A 19,162-nucleotide genomic window follows, 5' to 3' on the forward strand; every position below is an offset into this window, starting at 1 on the left:
GTGGTACCAGTGCCTTCCGCACTAACCCTGTTGACAGTCTTCCGTTTAACAGTGGATCTCCAGCCCCCCGCCCCCCCTCTTTCGGTTCAGCAGGCCCAGGTTCTTGTTTCTTACACAGTCGCTGTCCACTCATTACCTGCTCACCCCTCTCTTACTCTGTTCTTTAAAGGATTTCAGGATGTCACCTGCTCGCTGCCTGCCCACGGGTGGGTTTACTGATCGGGCTCTGCCTCACTTCTCTCTGTAGCAATTTCATCGCCCCTCTTTGTCCTGTTACCCATGCCCTTTCCCGAACACCGCCCCTTATTTTTTTGACCCTGGATTCAGATGGATCCCTTCCAAAGTCTAAAAGCCTCTGTGGCTCCGATAGCATTATGTTTGTTCTGCTCACTCTTAACAAGAGTTTCAGGATGCTGCTGTTTATTCCAGTGGTGTAAAACACCAGTCACAAGGGCTACACCTTCAGTTCTTTGGTTGCACAGAACCCATCTCTTGCCTGCCAAGTGTAGTGTGATTACTGCAGAACTGATGGCCATTATCTGGGCTCTCTGCTTTATCAAACAGTCATTTCTCACCAGAGTTTTATTATATATGGACTCAACATGTGGCCTTCAGGGTATTGCCTGGCATTTTTCCCACCATTCGTCGATCTCTGCCATCCACAACCTTTGTGCAGTTGATTTTCTTTGCGCTGACTTTTAGGGGCTGCCCCCGTCTAGTAAAAATCGTGAAATTTAGGGGAATCCCATCATGAAGCATTCTTCCCTCCACCTCCACCTCTTTGCAGTTGCTGGGCCCCTCACAGTAACCCATATTTTGCTGGCCTGCCCCTTCTTTTGGCCATTTACACTAAATACGCTCTTCCACTCTCCTTTGATGTGAGCAGAGGACCCTTGCATGAATGTGTCTGTCTTTTTTTTTCCGTGAAAGTGTTTTGTCCTCCCAGAATTAAGTACCTGAATTTCCTTCTGGAATTGGAGTCCTTTTGTTATCATTGGTGATGGTTTGGGAGGCCTTGGGACTTGGCTCCACAATGGCCAGTTTCTGCTCTCTACTTTTCCCCATGTTTTGTGTGGTTTATTGTGCCATTTTATTTCCCCTTTCCACATGTCATCTTCATCTGGTTGTCATGATCGTGGTATGGTGTGAGTATCGGGATGGGTCGGCGGTGGTGCCAGCACCCTGACATGCATAGAACCTCTGTGGCGCCCCCTGCTATTGCGCTATTCCCCTCTGTTCTTCACTCTTGCTACTGCCATGGTGTTCCTTCTGCCGCTTTGTTTGCCAATTTTTCTTTCCCATTGATTGGACTGGGACTGGGGACTGGGATTGCTGATCCTCCCATAGTTTCTGCCCCCGTAGATTGTGGGACTGATCTGGTTATTTGGTACCCTTCCTCCTTCCCCCCCCCCCCCCTTTCCCAAATCAATCAACCAACCAACCAACTGACCAGTTATATTATATTGAATTTTAAATTCCCCAGATGTGAGAAATTTATCAGTTGGAGGTTTCTTTTTATGTGTAAAGAGCAACTTGGTGACATTATTGGTGGTAAAGGGCACAGTGATGCATATTTTTAAATGAATTAGCTGTATGATATGAAATATCACCTAGAAATGAGATTCTTATTGGCTTTACTTGTATAAAGTTTTTGTACAAGTATGTCTTGACATTCATTTCTGACTACTATATACTTTAACTTACTAAGTTTAGTAGCAATAGAGTGGATGCTGCTACTGAATTTTTCTTCTTTCAGGAAAGTCTATGGTATCTTGATGTGCCAGCTGGCTGTGACAACTGCCTTCATTGCACTTTTCCTTTATCATCTTCCAACCAAGAGATATGTGCAGACACATCAAGGTATTTTCTGGGCAGCCTTTATTGTGGTGATTGTTACACTCATAGCCATGTCCTGCTGCACAAATGTAAGGAGAAAGGCTCCAACGAATTTCATCTTCTTGTTCATTTTCACAATTGCTGAGAGTGTACTACTTGGTGTGGCTGCTTCGACTTATGATGCTGAAGCAGTAAGTACTGTTGTTGAGTTTTTAAGTATTTGTATTACATTAATTTGTGTATATGTGTAAAGAGAAGGTGTTAACTGTGTGTGTGTGTGTGTGTGTGTGTGTGTGTGTGTGTGTATTTTGGCAAAAATAATGACAGAAAGCAGTGATCCAGCATTTAGTTTTCTTCACAATTTCTTTCTTTCCTTGGTTCATGTGGACAAGCTAATATTTGGTCTTGCCTCTAGAATTTTCTACCTTTATATTCATGCAAGATTCACATCATTACTCAGAAAGTCATATGACTGTGATGTATAGACATACAAAGTTGGATGTTGGTACACAGGTCGGGTTTCCAATTTGACTGCAAATTGATTGAGGTTTGGGGGATGAGGGGTTAAACTACTGTAGATGATGATGATGATGATGATGATGATGATGATGAAATTTGTGCTTGGGATTCCTATTCTACTGACAATGATGGAAGTCTGCGTTGTTGGGCTACCAGTATACTGCATGGTTATGCTATTTACACTTCATTACACCATGAAAGATGTGGGCATTGCATTTTTAATCTCACTTGCTTAAAATCTGCACGTGAATTAGTGAGAACTCTCCTAAACAAGTTGCTGTTGCTGCTGCTGCTATCTCCTTGTCTGAACCTTTTATCATCCAATTTCACTTCTGTATAAGGCTACACCCCTAATACTTTCAGATAAGGCTTCCTATCACTTAAATTTATACCCAGTGTTAGCAAATTTCTCTTTATCCGAAACTTTTGTCTTTCTTTTGCCAGTATGCCTTTTCTACAATCTTCCTTGGCCGTTTTCGGTTATTTTCTGACCAAAGAGTAAAATGTGGTAACTGCTTTTAGTGTCACATTTTCTAATTGGATTCTATCAACATCGCATGTTTTAAGTTAGTTACAGTCATTACCTTTATTTTACTTTTATTGCTGTTCATCTCGCATCATATTTTTGAGATATTACCTGATCCACTCTACTGACCTTCCACATCTTTCACCACCTGCCAGATTTACATTGTCATTGGTAAACCTTAGTGTTTTTATGTTTTCTTGCTCCAAAATTCTCCATGCTTTCCTTCACTGCCTGCTCTATGTACAAATTGAATAACATGGGGTATAGGTTGCAATCTTGTGTTATCCGTTTCCTCAATCGGTGCCTATCTTTTGAACTCTTTTAACAATGGTCTGATTTCTGTGCATGTTGTAGAGAATCTTTTGTTTCCCACTTAACATCAGAATTTCAAAAAATTTTGATGAATGTTCAGCATACCTAAAAAGTTAGCAGGGGTGCTATTCCATGTCATTATGTTTTCATTCATTTCACCATCATCAATCTATTTATTTCTTTGGAAAGGATTTTATATGTATTGAATAGTACATTGCAGTTCATGTTGTTAAATGGTCTCTAAATATACAAATGCTATAAATATGGACCTGCCTGTTCTCAGTCTATCTTCTAAGGTAAGTCATAGTGTCAGTACAATCTCACATACTCCTAAATTTCCCTTAAACCAAAATCAGTCGTCCATCAGGTTGAATTCTGCCAGTAATTCCATTCTTTTGTAGATAATTAATGTTGACATGTTGCAACCATGATATATTAAACTGATGATTAGGTAACACTCATATGTGTCACCATCTGCCTTATCTGTTGTTGGATCATTACATTCAGAGGATATTTCACATGTCTCGTATATCTTACAGACCAGTTGGGATAGTCTTAGTGTGAATAATTCTACCAAAGAGCTTAAAAATTTATGAAGACATGTCATCTATTCAAGATGCCAGTCTTATGTTAAATTTTTCTGCAGTATTGCATTCGCCATTTCTTGTTTCCAGAAATTTTTTTTGTAGCCACACTTTTACACAGTCACATTTCTCACCTAGCCATTTTTGCTTTGCCATTTTGCGCTTTCTGTGAATTTAATTTTTTAGGTTTCTTGTAACTTTGCCTATTGACCCATTCACCAATTGAATTTAACTTGGATCTCAGGCTACGCTTCAGATCAGTCAGTCACAACAACCATGATTTCATGGGGGGAAGGGGAGGGGGGCCTGGGCTGGGCAATGTCACACACTAGATAGTTTACATACTGTGTCTTCTTTCTGTTTCAACTGCTAAACAACAGCAAAAGCTAACTACAGGACAAGATCTATAGGCAGGATATTTATCCACTGATGTTGTGTTTCCTGACATTTTATCACAGCCAATTGTACTAAAAGATGCATTTTGGAGACACATTTAATGCAGTGTTTAACTACACTTCATACTTAATGTTTTCCATTCTGAACTTAAGTTTTATAAGGCTTTGTATGTGTCCAGTTCACTGTGAGTTCACGAGATAAAACATCATTGTTTTCTTGACATCATGGAGTTAACATACCATATTTGGTGGTTTCATATTTAGGCATGTGTATTTTGATAATATGTAGTTCAAATGATGCACGCCATTAAAGATCTTGCCAAGATGTGTCATTTTTAGTGTGGGTGGTTGTGCTAAAGTTCCAGAAAATTAGAAATTGGTGGAAAAACATGTCAGCCATGTTTAAGCGCTTTATTTAGTTACAATTAAGAGCTTGTGTCTAATCACCTATTAATGCAGCTGTCGTGTACCTGACTTTGTTTGTGAATGAAATCAGCCAGTCTCCCCTTCTGGACTGCAAAATGGTTTATGGCCATTTCAGTGAAATTTGGATGATTCAGTAGGTCTTCAGGAGAACATGTCTCAAGTGCAATAAGTCTGTCCTCATTCATAGTATTTTGCATGAATATTTTTGCCTATTTCTGGTTGTTATAGGGAATGTCGCTATTATCTGCAGTTGTTTAACATTTTATAGAAAGCTTTTGCCAAGTTGTTTCCATAAAAAAAATGTTCAGTAAGGTCTGAACACTGATGGTTTCATTAAATCCTTTTGGCCATACAATGCAAAACTGTCCAAACATCAATTAATGATGTATAACGGAAATATACAAATATAGGGATTTGAAGTGAAATTTCAGCCACTTAGATTTAAGCACCAAAACATGAACATCTTGTGGAGGCTGTTAAGACACCCTTTGACTGAACACAGAGCCTTTTGGAGGCCCATAACAGTTGCACTCCATAGAAGGTATCCCCCCACCAAACGCCTCATATATAGAACTAAGAGGCATATCAATGTGCTGCCTTAAGAGTAGCTACTACCTGTACTAAAAAACATGACTTGGGGATGAACCATTCCAATACCATTGACTGCCATTATTTAAATCCGCTTGGGAATGGTTAGAAATGCATCTGTAAAAACACATTAATGAGAAATATATTTTGAGTTATATTTTGGGCTAGACTACCTCAGAGCATTGAACTAAAAGCCATACCTCCTTGCATGGAAGTTTGTCCAGTACCCATGTGAGGTGCAGTTAAATACTAGTAAGGAACACTGGGAACTTCTCTGTAAATATTGATACATTCAAAAGTTAACAACAGCTGTCTTATGGGAAGAGTAATGTGCTTCCCATTTTTACATATCATTGTTGTATCCTGACAAACACTAGAAAATTAACCTCAGCTCTGTTAAAGTTGAAGTAATGTGCATACACATTTGTACATAGCATTTCGTTATCATCACCAATATTTGAACGTTGCTGGCATTTACTGAGTAGTTGGAGTAATGTGTCTGTACCTTTGCACTTAACATGGCTTTATCATTAAGGCATAATGACAACCGTATTATGTGAATAGTAATTTGCTTTCATGCTAAAGTTAAGAGCGAGTCTTCACACATGAGGTCTCTCATAAGCAAAACCTTATTTGAAATTAATTATAAAATAGTCTATATTGAAAGGCACATCTATTAAAAAGTGACCAGTTTTGATCATCACATGATCATCTTGAGACGTTATACCATATGGATGGACAGTGGCTGTGAATGAAGCAGGAAGTGCTGAATGTTGTAGCATTTGACTATTGTCATTCAGCAGTTCATGCTCTGTGTATAGCCATTGCCCATCAGTATGGTTGACAGTCTGAAGATGATCATGTGATGATCAAAACCAGTCCCCTTTTAATAGGTGTGCCTTGTGATCACTAACTTTTTCCAGCAGTTTATGAAATATAATTAAAGTAATTTCCACTACCATTTCATTTCATAATTGTTTTGTTTTTGTCTGAACATTAATCTCAGTGAAATTACAGTCTGAGTACTTAGAACTCTTAAACTTTCATATAGCTTTTATACCTTAATTCCTTCCTCTTTTTGACCTCCGTTATTTCAACCACACAAGTCCACACACATTTTTTCCTACTTTATAGTCCTCAACCTTCAAAAACTCAGGATAGATTCTTATTCTGCACAACATTGAAGTAAATCTCAAAAGAAAAATATTCATTGTTAATAAAATTACATTATAATTACGTGTGTGTGTGTGTGTGTGTGTGTGTGTGTGTGTGTGTTCGCACTTGCGCAATGACTCATTGGTTCGGCTATTGAGTGAATGGTACCTTTACTCCTAACATATTTACATAAGTAATATTTTAGTAGGAATGTGAACATGATGTAATGTTATTTTAATGTGCATGTCAGCATGCCATAACTTAGGTTTATGGTGAAATATCTTGCCTATTCTTCCCTTCATGAGATGATGATGCTAACCAGTGCAAACTGGGAAAAAATATTCTGGCGCCACTAACTGTAATGTATTTTTGGTGAGAAGGAAACACAATTAAGAAGTGGATAGGGCTGGATTTGTGAGAGGTATTTCTTATGGTGACTGCATAATATTATCATTTGAGTAGATGTAAAGTTTTCTCTCATCCCCTCCCCCCCTCTCTCTCTCTCTCTCACCCCCTCCACCCTCTCTCTCACCCCCTCCACCCTCTCTCTCACCCCCTCCACCCTCTCTCTCACCCCCTCCACCCTCTCTCTCACCCCCTCCCCACCCTCTCTCTCACCCCCTCCCCACCCTCTCTCTCACCCCCTCCCCACCCTCTCTCTCACCCCCTCCCCACCCTCTCTCTCACCCCCTCCCCACCCTCTCTCTCACCCCCTCCCCACCCTCTCTCTCACCCCCTCCCCACCCTCTCTCTCACCCCTCCCCACCCTCTCTCTCACCCCCTCCCCACCCTCTCTCTCACCCCCTCCCCACCCTCTCTCTCACCCCCTCCCCACCCTCTCTCTCACCCCCTCCCCACCCTCTCTCTCACCCCCTCCCCACCCTCTCTCTCACCCCCTCCCCACCCTCTCTCTCACCCCCTCCCCACCCTCTCTCTCACCCCCTCCCCACCCTCTCTCTCACCCCCTCCCCACCCTCTCTCTCACCCCCTCCCCACCCTCTCTCTCACCCCCTCCCCACCCTCTCTCTCACCCCCTCCCCACCCTCTCTCTCACCCCCTCCCCACCCTCTCTCTCACCCCCTCCCCACCCTCTCTCTCACCCCCTCCCCACCCTCTCTCTCACCCCCTCCCCACCCTCTCTCTCACCCCCTCCCCACCCTCTCTCTCACCCCCTCCCCACCCTCTCTCTCACCCCCTCCCCACCCTCTCTCTCACCCCCTCCCCACCCTCTCTCTCACCCCCTCCCCACCCTCTCTCTCACCCCCTCCCCACCCTCTCTCTCACCCCCTCCCCACCCTCTCTCTCACCCCCTCCCCACCCTCTCTCTCACCCCCTCCCCACCCCCTCTCTCACCCCCTCCCCACCCCCTCTCTCACCCCCTCCCCACCCCCTCTCTCACCCCCTCCCCACCCTCTCTCTCACCCCCTCCCCACCCTCTCTCTCACCCCCTCCCCACCCTCTCTCTCACCCCCTCCCCACCCTCTCTCTCACCCCCTCCCCACCCTCTCTCTCACCCCCTCCCCACCCTCTCTCTCAGGTCAATGCGTAAGCTTTATCTTCTCATTAATCTGTAATTCAGTTGTTTGCAGAAATCTTTCAAATGTTCTTTCATGTTTCTAGTTTATGCTGGTATACAATCCAAATACTACTTTGGAGACACAACAGTTCCCCAGTTCACAAGTTAGTAAACTTTACTAACATCAGCTCAGTTCTGTCTCATCACATAACACCATTTAATACAGAAATAAAATAAATACAGCTGTTCAGAAGTAAATACACCTCACCCTGCTCTGATGTGCAGCACACTGTGTTGTCCACATTACAACACGGTGCCGCCATAACTAGTGATACAGTGAAGTGTACAACTCTCTCATGTTGCTAATGTCTACTTAGTCGCTAGTCACACACTTCAATTCGTCCCTTTCTGCCAAAGCCACTGGCCATTGATCTTCTGTTTCATTGTCTTAAAAAAATCTTATTTGTCACATTGTCACATGCAGTGCTGTGACTTAGTTGTATGCCATTAGCAAGCACCTGGACCACCAAAATGAAAGTGTTCACCAATCATCCTGAGTGCATTAAGTGTTTCCTTCTCTCATAGGAGGGTACATCCAGAATTGCTAATCACATTGAATCTGCTCTCATCCAAGAAGAGCAAACCATCGTACATCTCATTACTATCATCGCAAACGATGCAGTTGATGTGTTCGTGTCAACTGAACACAACATACTGAACATCGGGCAAAAAGACTATTCTCATGGAGTCGCTGTGCTACCTTGGAGGGGAGATTTTGTACCCAGGAGTTCTGTTAAATGTGGTTGCAATTGCACCCACTTCTTTTTAACACAGGCCCTTTCTTGCCAGTTGCGCAATGTAGTGGTCATCTGCTGCTCTGGCTTACCATGGTCGACCACCTCCTCCCCCTTAGTCAGCAGTGCCTGTTGACTTTAAGCAGTGCCTGTTGACTTTAAGCAGTGCCTGTTGACTTTAAGCAGTGCCTGTTGACTTTAAGCAGTGCCTGTTGACTTTAAGCAGTGCCTGTTGACTTTAAGCAGTGCCGTGAGTAATACCTAAGTCCTGGGTTACACATGTCACACTTTGCCCTTCTTCTTGTTTCCTGATGATTCTTCCACTTGTGGTGTCATCCAAGTGTTGTCTCCAGGTCATGTTGTAATCAATATCACCACTACCACAGTGCACAGTAAGAGATCGCTGATTGACTCTCATGTTGTTTTTTTCCCATACCTTCAACTGCCTTGTGTAATGGAGCCAGCCCCATTTGACACTAGTCAGGCTGTCCTTGCTGCTTGTGACATTGAGCTTTCTGTGCATGACTGGAAAGTTTTTGCGACATGCTGCCGCACTTCCATTTCCACTGAGTAGTTAATATGATATGTTACTTTATCTTTCTCGTCCTTAAATTGTGCAGAGCAGTGTACAACGCAGTAATACAGCAGTCAACAATGACTACCTGGCACAATGCTGTCAGCTAGGTAATATTGGCTGCAGTTAAAAGCAAATGACTAAGCTGAAGCCTTGCAGCCCCTAGTGACTTCTACAAATTTGGGAGTAGGAAGACGATCAACCAATTTAAAGTTAACACACTGTACATGGTCTTCTCACATATATATCATAAAACTAATTTCAACAAGACCTTCCATAAATGTTAAAGTTAAAACACAGAACGAGTCTTAAAGAATACTTCATTTGTTTTTCACAGCTTAGTCTCCATTATTTCATGTCCTAGGAATTCTCTGCATCTTCAAAGCAGGCCGTTATTTCCTGGAACATCCATTTTCAGGTCTGAACAAGTATGTACTCTTACAAAGTTGCTGCAATTGCCATCCAATGTTGAAGACTTGTGTCGTCTCTTGACATAACTCACCATGTTCAAATAAGATACGGTATCTGTGTTTTTACCTATGACATATTGTTTTACAATTTTCAGCTGTATCATTTGGCAGTAAGAAGATATAGCAATACACTTTACACCTTTGGAGTAGTCTGTTCTGTGGCCAGCAGACTGGGCTGACCCATGTAGTTCCCACTCATGTGCAGTTATTTCTCATCTCTGGTAGCAGTATTGCTTTCAGTGCCTCATTTTTCCCACTTCCACATATAACAATTTGACTAGATTTCTGGCTGATGTCACTAATGCAATTGGCGTACCCTGTGACTGGGGGACTGACCACCCCACTGTTTAGTACCTTAACATCCAACTGACCAATCCCCTTAGCAGAAAAACTTGAAGACATGAAAAGTTGTATATTTACTTTATTTCTTAGTGTCCTTCATTCCTGGCATACAACCAGATGGTGCAGACTAGTAATTCATGCTATGCACACTGATCAAAGTGAAAATCAATAGTCTGCAGGTGGAAAACTGTTGGCTGACATTTAGTAGAAGACTGGCATAATTGCAGATTGAGGTGGTGGGAGTAGAGATGCATGACCCTGTGCCACCTCACTTCACAATGTATATCATAATAAAGGTACTGTTGACAACCCTAAAAAGAAATTCTCATAGCGACAGTGGTGTTTTGACCTCCGTTCATCTTATCGTGGCAAATTGAAGCTGCATTCCACGGGGAGAACGAGGGTATTTTGTAAAGAATACCTTCCCTTAAATACCTTCCCTTAAATACCTCCCCTTAAATACCTTCACAGTGTAGATTTTTCATTATGTGACAGTGTACTCATGTTTATTTTCCTAATGTGATGTAGTGTATCAGTGTTTCATGACGATATTTTCACAAAACTAAAGGAAATATATTAAAAAAGTGATTTTTAAAAAAAGTAGCTAAAATCTCCTGTGTGGTGAACCTAGCATACCACTGTAAAATCAACCAGTAATTTTATACAAATAATGGTAATTGAAGACTGTATAATAATTTCTGATCGGTCTCTCGTAACATGTTTAGTTGTACTCATCATAATTTAGCTCTCGTGCACTTAGCTCTGATGTATTTATTCTGAACATATTTTTATGAGAGTGTGATTTCATTACATCCTTGTTGAATTGGAGCTGTTTGGGTGTTCTAAAATCATGGAGCAACTGTAAGTTCCTCAATTATAATTTCATTCCATCAATACTGCTTTGTACTAAGCTGTGCTACAGGCATTCCTATGTAAAATTGTTTAATCTGGGGTCCTCTTGCTATATTGATGTGCTGCTTAAATTTTGTCATATCAGATACATGTTCCAGTGGAACATTTTAAAAACTGCAGAAAAGTTCCATTTAGTAGTAACGGGTTGTGTCAAATGACTTTATAATGCTGAATTAGCTATTGTGGTTCTTGACAACATTCACGCACTGTATTGGAATTTTAATGCTTGCTGATTAGTGATAATATTTCAGTTATTACTCAAATGCACACACAAAAAATCTTCTCTGAACTCAGAGATTCAGTAACTAGAGAAAGTGATACACATAATCGGCATAATTGTATGTAATGTAAAAATTATTTTAATAATAAATAAACAGAATTGTTGATGTGACAAGTGAAGAGTAGTGAGAGGGGGCAATCAATAAATTAGCTGTGGATGAATATGTGACCGGTAGGAATAAGTTAAGGATTACTTAAAAGTGAGCTGTATGGGCTAAGGAAGGTCCACATGAGTATGTAATTTGCAGGCATGTCAATTACTAAACATTACAGCATCTGTCTTGCTATTGATGTCAGAATAATTTCTTTAATTGCAGGTCATTATGGCAGCTGGTATAAGTGCAGCAGTGTGTTTGGGCCTCTCAGTATTTGCATTCCAAACAAAGTGGGACTTCACTGTAATGGGAGGTGTCCTTTTTGTTGCTGTCATCATACTAATGATTTTTGGTATAGTAGCAATATTTATTCCAGGCAAGGTTATTATTTTAATTTATGCCTCATTGGGTGCCCTCATTTTCTCTGTTTATTTGGTTTATGATACACAGTTGATGATTGGTGGCAAGCATAAGTATTCTATTTCCCCAGAGGAATATATATTTGCAGCTTTGAATTTGTACCTGGATATCATTAACATTTTCCTTTATATATTAACCATTATTGGTGTGACAAGAGACTGAAATTTGTAATTGTACATTGTCTTATTTTTTCAGTTAAAATTATCAAAGTAGATGTGTAAAAAAAATAATGCTGTTTGTTGTTATAGTGTTAACATACTGTGTGACTGTAGAGTTAGGTCTATTCCTGATCTCGAGTGTATATCTTGTATGTATTAAATTCGTTGTTAATGGTTTAAAGTTGAATGTGTGCAAAAACAGTTGTGCAATATTGTATACTTTTCATAAATTGTAACAAGCTGTTTCACTTTATTGTATGGATATACAAATATGGATGTTTTACTCAGGTGTTGAAAAAAAAAAATTATTCATAAGTTTTGCAGTGCTGGAACATTAAAGTTTCATCACATTGAAAATGTATAAAATAGTGGTAGAAATATTTTGTCCTCCTGTCTGATAGATTATTACACACATGCAATTAGTATTCTGCCTGAAGTTGTGTATCAGCAGTTGGGGTGGGTAGTGTGGAATGATACTCGAATGGCTGGGAATTTGTCAAATGCTGAAAGTTCACCTCCTCCTGTATTTTCAGTGTCTTGAGCTTTTCTAAACAAAATGTCAATACTTTAAAACACATACTTGCACTCTGTGTCAAATAATACATATAATAAATGTGGCAACAAAATTTAGCCTTATGAAAGATAATAAAAGAATAATACACTGTGGATCTGTGCAGATGTCTTGAATGTGAACTTGTCCAGCATTCACCTTAATTAATAGGAAACCAGGTAAAATAGATGGTCATTCGTATGTGATGCCAATTTGTGGATAGTAGCTGTATTTCATATGGTTGTTAAGTACGGATGAGGTTTGCTGTTAGAGAAGAAAATATTCAGTAAAAATGACTGAAGAAAAGAGAACCTAACAATATTGGTTCTCATTTTTAATATGGCAAAGTACATTAATGAGATGATTATGTTGCACAGTATTAAGATTTCCTAATGATCTAAAGCTACAGTCACTTAATCTCATACCAAAATTTTGTGTAGTGCATAGTAACACACTGTTGAAATAAATTTAGAACTGCGTAGAATCACTAGCAGCTGCATCAATGAAAATAAACTCATGTTTCACACAATGGATACAAAAAATGCTTGTAATCTATATGCCCATGTATGGAGATTCACATTTTAAGACTGACTGGATTTCTAAGAGCCATTTTCTTTAACAGATTGAAAGGGAAATGGTATCACATTCCTTGATATATGTTTGTGCTGGAAAATAGCTATGGGGCTAGTATTGTATAAGCAATAATGATGCCTCGAGTAAATCAAAACAGATTTTCACAGGCAGTATATATTTATTGTATATTTATACTCCTGGAATTTGTAAATATTTAATTGTATTGATACAGATTTGATGTACTGATAGAGGGTATGTAATTGAAATACTACTGCTGTGTTGATATACTGAATATCACTTTCCCTCCACTTTGATCTGATTTTAAATATTCCAATCTTATGTATATATGCAGTTAGGCTGCAAGCAGTGTTTGTTGTTGTCATTGTCACTGCTGCTGCTGTTACTGCATGTGCTACCTGCCACAAATGTAATTGAATAACAACTGCTTTGATTGTAAATAATGGTGATAATAAAAGTAAATTTTATTGAACTTAATAATTTACTTATAATTATACCATTTGTGCACAAAAAGTTCGATAAATGGCATATAATGCCATGATTACCTAAGAATTTTTGTAGTGGAATTGAATATGGTTATTAGTATATTATTTACATTTGTTAATAGTCCTATGGAATACTGAATATCAGGATGGGCATAGAGGAGGCATTAGATTTGTTTACTTTATCATAACTGGAACTACGATGTTGAAATGTTATGATTGTTATTAAAGTTATTTTGATCTCTGTGTATCAAAGATCCACTATACCGACATTTCTGATATTAGGTAAGATGAAAGAAATACAAAATTATTCAGTGAAAAGGTGATAAAAACAAAGGTGAAGGAAAATATAAAAGTAAATGTAACTCACAGGAAAAAGGTAAGTGTTGACAATTTTCGGAAAATGAGGCTCTACTTGAAGCTACTAGAGAAAACATCAGTAATACAAAACAAACTGGGAAACAAAAATGGATGAAACATGAGATCCTCTTTGCGATGGACAAAAGAAAAATATATTAATTAAGAAAGAAAATTATAAAGTAGTAGATCAACAGATTAGACTGAAGATAATTCAGGCTAAGGGAAATTATATGAAAGAAAAATTATGTGGAAACAGAAGAGTTGTATAAAGGATACTTTTGGAGTCCACACACAGGAATGTCAAGGAGGAAAATCCAATTTAACTTTTTCACTGCAGCTGACGCTAATAAGCACCAAAACAAGCCACAAGCCAGTCCAGCTGATGCTTATAAGCGTCTGCACTCACTGTCTGATTACTCAGTCTAGTTACAGCATTTAAGCTAGCATTAAAGCATGTAAACTTTTGTTTTGTGTGGTCAGTTATTGAACATATATTGTTCGTAATGGCGGCTAATGAACCAACACCTGTACCTTCCAATATGAAAAGGAGCTGGAAGTGTTAAATTGACAGAGGAACAGTTACTTAGTGTACTAGACGACAGTGATTTTCTGTGTAGTGAGGACGAGGCATACCGCGGAAATTGTCATTTACAGGCTGCAGAAGAACTGCAGAGTGATGATAGCATGGAAGCACAGCTTTTGAATCTGTTTCGTGACGGTTCCGAATCTGACGATACGGATCACGACGATTATGTGGAAATCGACGACAAAAACGAGCCCGACCTGTCACACGGAGATAGTTCAGATGAGTCCTGGCATAAAGAACTACATAATATGCAGTATCACCCATTTGCAACTTCATCCTGCTGGCAATTCTCCTATGGATTTCTTCAGATTATTGGTAACAGACGAATTGTTGTAACTTGTAGTCGACGAAACTAACAATAACACAGTCAACATATTGCTGAGTGAAAATACAAAAGAGGTATCTTGGGCCTGTAAATGGAAACCTCTTAAGTATAGGTGAATTACTAGTTTTCCTGGGTGTTTCGTTACATATGGGTAACGTTAAATATCCGTGATTACGAGTCTACTGGAAGAAAGAACCATTGTTTGAGACTAGAGGAATAGCGATGAGTATAAGCAGAGACTGCTATTTGATCATATTACGCTCTCTGCATTTTGCAAAAAATCCACTTGCAGGAAACCCGAAACCAGACGATCGTTCATATAAGATACAACCTATATTGGATTATTTTAACACGAGATTGTCTCAAGTGTATTACCTGGGAAGAGATTTATCAATAGATGAATCAATGATTCATTTGAGGGGAAGACTGTCATTTAGACAATACATAAAAAGCAAACATAATAAATATGGCACTAAAATGTACGTGCTCAACAATCCAGACGGTTTCATAAATATGTGCGTTGTGTACACGGGAAGCAGTGGAGATATGGGTGGTAAAGGTCATGCTGAAAAGGTCATTTTGCATTTGATGGCAGAAAAGCTGCATGTTGGTCATCATATTTACTTGGACAATTATTACAATAGTTTTCATTTAGCTACAACTCTGTTGAACCAAAAAACACTTTTCACAGGTACTCTGAAATTAAATAGGAAATATACCCCCGAAGACGTATCGGCAAAACTTGGGAGAGGAGAGATAATTGCGCGGTATTCAAATGGAGTTATGATTGGAAACTGGAAGGATCGATGAGAGGTTTCCTACATTTCCACAGAACATCTAAATGTTATGGAGCAAGTGGCGAATGCACGCCAGCAAATAATCGTGAAACCTTTGCGTATTATTAGATACATTGTGTGTATGTCTGGGAGTGATAAACAAGATCAGATGTTATCGTATTATTTATGGGAACGGAAGACTGTGCTGGCCAAAAAAACTATTCTTTCATGTTATTGACATGTTAGTTTTCAATTATCTATAACTGTACAACAAATACTCAGGAAATAAAATGACGTATGATTACAGAATGAACATTATAAAGGGCTTCCTCCCACCAATGGACGTTCTATGAAATGAAATGTGAGCAAGAAACATCACTAACACACACATGTTGTGCAAAAGTGGGAAGCTACTGCAGGGAAGAAGTAAGTTACGAGGAAGCGGTGTGAGAAGTGCGTGGAACAAGGCGAGCGCTTTGATACACCATACGAGTGTACAACCTGCCCAGACAAACCTGGATACTGCTTGAACTGCTGTGTAATTCCCATAAGTAGCAAAAACATGATAATACTGGGGAAATTCTGATTATCAAAGACAACTTCTTTTATTCCTTTTGATACTGCATGGTTTCTTTTTAGGACGTGAAAGGTTAGAACTTTTTTTCACGAGTACTCAGAAAATGAGGTTTTCTTTTGTGTCAAGTTGACTTATTTCTTATTGCATTGTAAAGCGTTCACTTCAGTTTTTTGTGAGAGAATTTGTTGTGCTAAATTTGTTTCAATAGCACCGCAACTGAAGTGATGGGGGAAGCCTCCACGTAGGGTGTGTTTTGCTTACTAATTTGTACACATCTGGGTGTCTGTGATAAATGTAGACGGCTAATTCTCTCGTACCAGGAACAAACATGCTACTAAATTGATGACGTCTATCAGAGTCAATCTTAAAAATGTGCATTTGAAGTAAATATAATTTCAAATGAATCCAGTTTCCTTTTTCCTCCTTAAGAATTTGCGTTTTGGAATCCAAATTTTTCCTGAATGCAGTGGGTTTGTTGCTTGTTTGAGGGTATTTTTTGTTACATTATCAACAAATCAAGAACATTTGAATGACCAGACAGCAAACTTTAAAACATGACCACAATACAGTCGCAGCTTATTTGAAGTAATGCATCTAAGGTGTCATCACTAAATCAGTATAGAACATGATCCCACACACCGAGCGAGGTGGCGCAGTGGTTAGACACTGGACTCGCATTCGGGAGGACGACGGTTCAATCCCGCGTCCGGCCATCCTGATTTAGGTTTTCTGTGATTTCCCTAAATCGCTCCAGGCAAATGCCGGGATGGTTCCTTTCAAAGGGCACGGCCGACTTCCTTCCCCGTCCTTGCCTAAGCCGATGAGACCGATGACCTCGCTGTCTGGTCTCCTTCCCCGAAACAACCAACCAACCAACCAACCATGATCCCACAGATCTTACCAGGTCTTGACTTCAGTCTTTAGCTCAGGTGTGCTTAGGAGTGGCGACTCCGAGCGGTACCTACCGTTTTGGAGTGTTACCGGCCTACACTCACACATTGCCGGGCCGCACTGGAGAGTTGCGCGCCTGCACCGATGCTGCAGCAAAAGTGTTAAAGATAAACAAGGAAACCTAATCCTTGGTATGTCCCAGAAACTTACATGGGCAAAATATTTAAAAGAACATTTTGCGAAGACTGCAGCCAAGCTGAAAGAGGAGGTAGCAATATATGGTCAACCCATTTGTAACATTATTGCTGGGAATGTAAGTGTAATTATTTAAAACTGCTAAATACTAATTCTCACTTTGGAATCTCATTGAGTAATGTCACCAAAAATGAATAATAAAAGATTCCTCGACCAGTACATAACATGACATGCTTGTACTGAAAATTTAGACTTAAACTAATAAGAATGAAAATGTCAGTTCTGTGTGATGTAAACTTGGGGGTAGAATCTAATATTCGACTTAGATCTTCATATATGATGTCCTGTTTTTGTAATATGATGCTATAAGAAATTGTAGCAATTTTGCTACATTTTGGAAATTGTCAGTGAAAGTTCAGGGGTTGCAATGAATTCTTTTATTCATCTACATCTACATCTACAAGACTACTCTGCAGTTCACATTTAAGTGCTTGGCAGAGGGTTCATCGAACCACAATCATACTATCTCTCTACCATTCCACTCCCGAACAGCGCGCGGAAAAAATGAACACTTAAACCTTTCTGTTCGAGCTCTGATTTCTCTTATTTTATTTTGATGATCATTCCTACCTATGTAGGTTGGGCTCAACAAAATATTTTCGCATTCGGAAGAGAAAGTTGGTGACTGAAATTTCGTAAATAGATCTCGCCACGAAGAAAAACGTCTTTGCTGTAATGACTTCCATCTCAATTCGCATATCATATCCGCCACACTCTCTCCCCTATTACGTGATAATACAAAACGAGCTACCATTTTTTGCACCCTTTCGATGTCCTCCGTCAATCCCACCTGGTAAGGATCCCACACCGCGCAGCACTATTCTAACAAGAGGACGAACGAGTGTAGTGTAAGCTGTCTCTTTAGTGGACTTGTTGCATCTTCTAAGTGTCCTGCCAATGAAACGCAACCTTTGGCTCACCTTCCCCACAATATTATCTATGTGGTCTTTCCAACTGAAATTGTTCATAATTTTAACACCCAGGTACTTAGTTGAATTGACAGCCTTGAGAATTGTACTATTTATCGAGTAATCGAATTCCAACGGATTTCTTTTGGAACTCATGTGGATCACCTCACACTTTTCATTATTTAGTGTCAACTGCCACCTGTCACACCATACAGCAATCTTTTTCTAAATCGCTTTGCAACTGATACTGGTCTTCGGATGACCTTACTAGATGGTAAATTACAGCATCATCTACGAACAACCTAAGAGAACTGCTCAGATTGTCACCCAGGTCATTTATATAGGTCAGGAACAGCAGAGGTCCCAGGATGCTTCCCTGGGGAACACCTGATATCACTTCAGTTTTACTCGATGATTTGCCGTCTATTACTACGAACTGCGACCTTCCTGACAGGAAATCACGAATCCAGTCGCACAACTGAGACGATACCCCATAGGCCCGCAGCTTTTTAGAAGTCGCTTGTGAGGAACAGTGTCAAAAGCTTTCCGGAAATCTAGAAATACAGAATCAACTTGAGATCCCCTGTCGATAGCGGCCATTACTTCATGCAAATAAAGAGCTAGCTGCGTTGCACAAGAATGATGTTTTCTGAAACCATGCTGATTACGTATCAATAGATCGTTCCCTTCGAGGTGATTCATAATGTTTGAATACAGTATATGCTCCAAAACCCTACTGCAAACCGACTTCAATGATATAGGTCTGTAGTTTGATGGATTACTCCTGTTACCCTTCTTAAACACTGGTGCGACCTGCGCAATTTTCCAATCTGTAGGTACAGATCTATCGGTGAGCGAGCGGTTGTATATGAGTGCTAAGTAGGGAGCTATTGTATCAGCGTAATCTGAAAGGAACCTAATCGGTATACAATCTGGACCTGAAGACTTGCCCGTATCCAG

General features: G+C 39.9%; 1 protein-coding gene across 3 annotated transcripts in view; it reads left to right on the forward strand.

Annotated features, from left to right (window-relative positions):
* The window catches only part of LOC126175308 (protein lifeguard 1-like), a 43,417-nt gene extending 29,903 nt beyond the window's left edge, over positions 1 to 13,514 (forward strand). For all 3 annotated transcript variants that reach the window (XM_049922012.1, XM_049922013.1, XM_049922014.1), the window contains exons 4-5: positions 1,757 to 2,027; positions 11,546 to 13,514. In XM_049922012.1, the coding sequence (XP_049777969.1) occupies positions 1,757 to 2,027; positions 11,546 to 11,905 (631 nt within the window). In that variant the 3' untranslated portion in view covers positions 11,906 to 13,514. The remainder of the gene's footprint in view (positions 1 to 1,756; positions 2,028 to 11,545) is intronic.
* The last annotated feature ends 5,648 nt before the right edge of the window (positions 13,515 to 19,162 follow it).

Source organism: Schistocerca cancellata, chromosome 3, assembly GCF_023864275.1.
Source record: "Schistocerca cancellata isolate TAMUIC-IGC-003103 chromosome 3, iqSchCanc2.1, whole genome shotgun sequence".
NCBI lineage: Eukaryota > Metazoa > Arthropoda > Insecta > Orthoptera > Acrididae > Schistocerca > Schistocerca cancellata.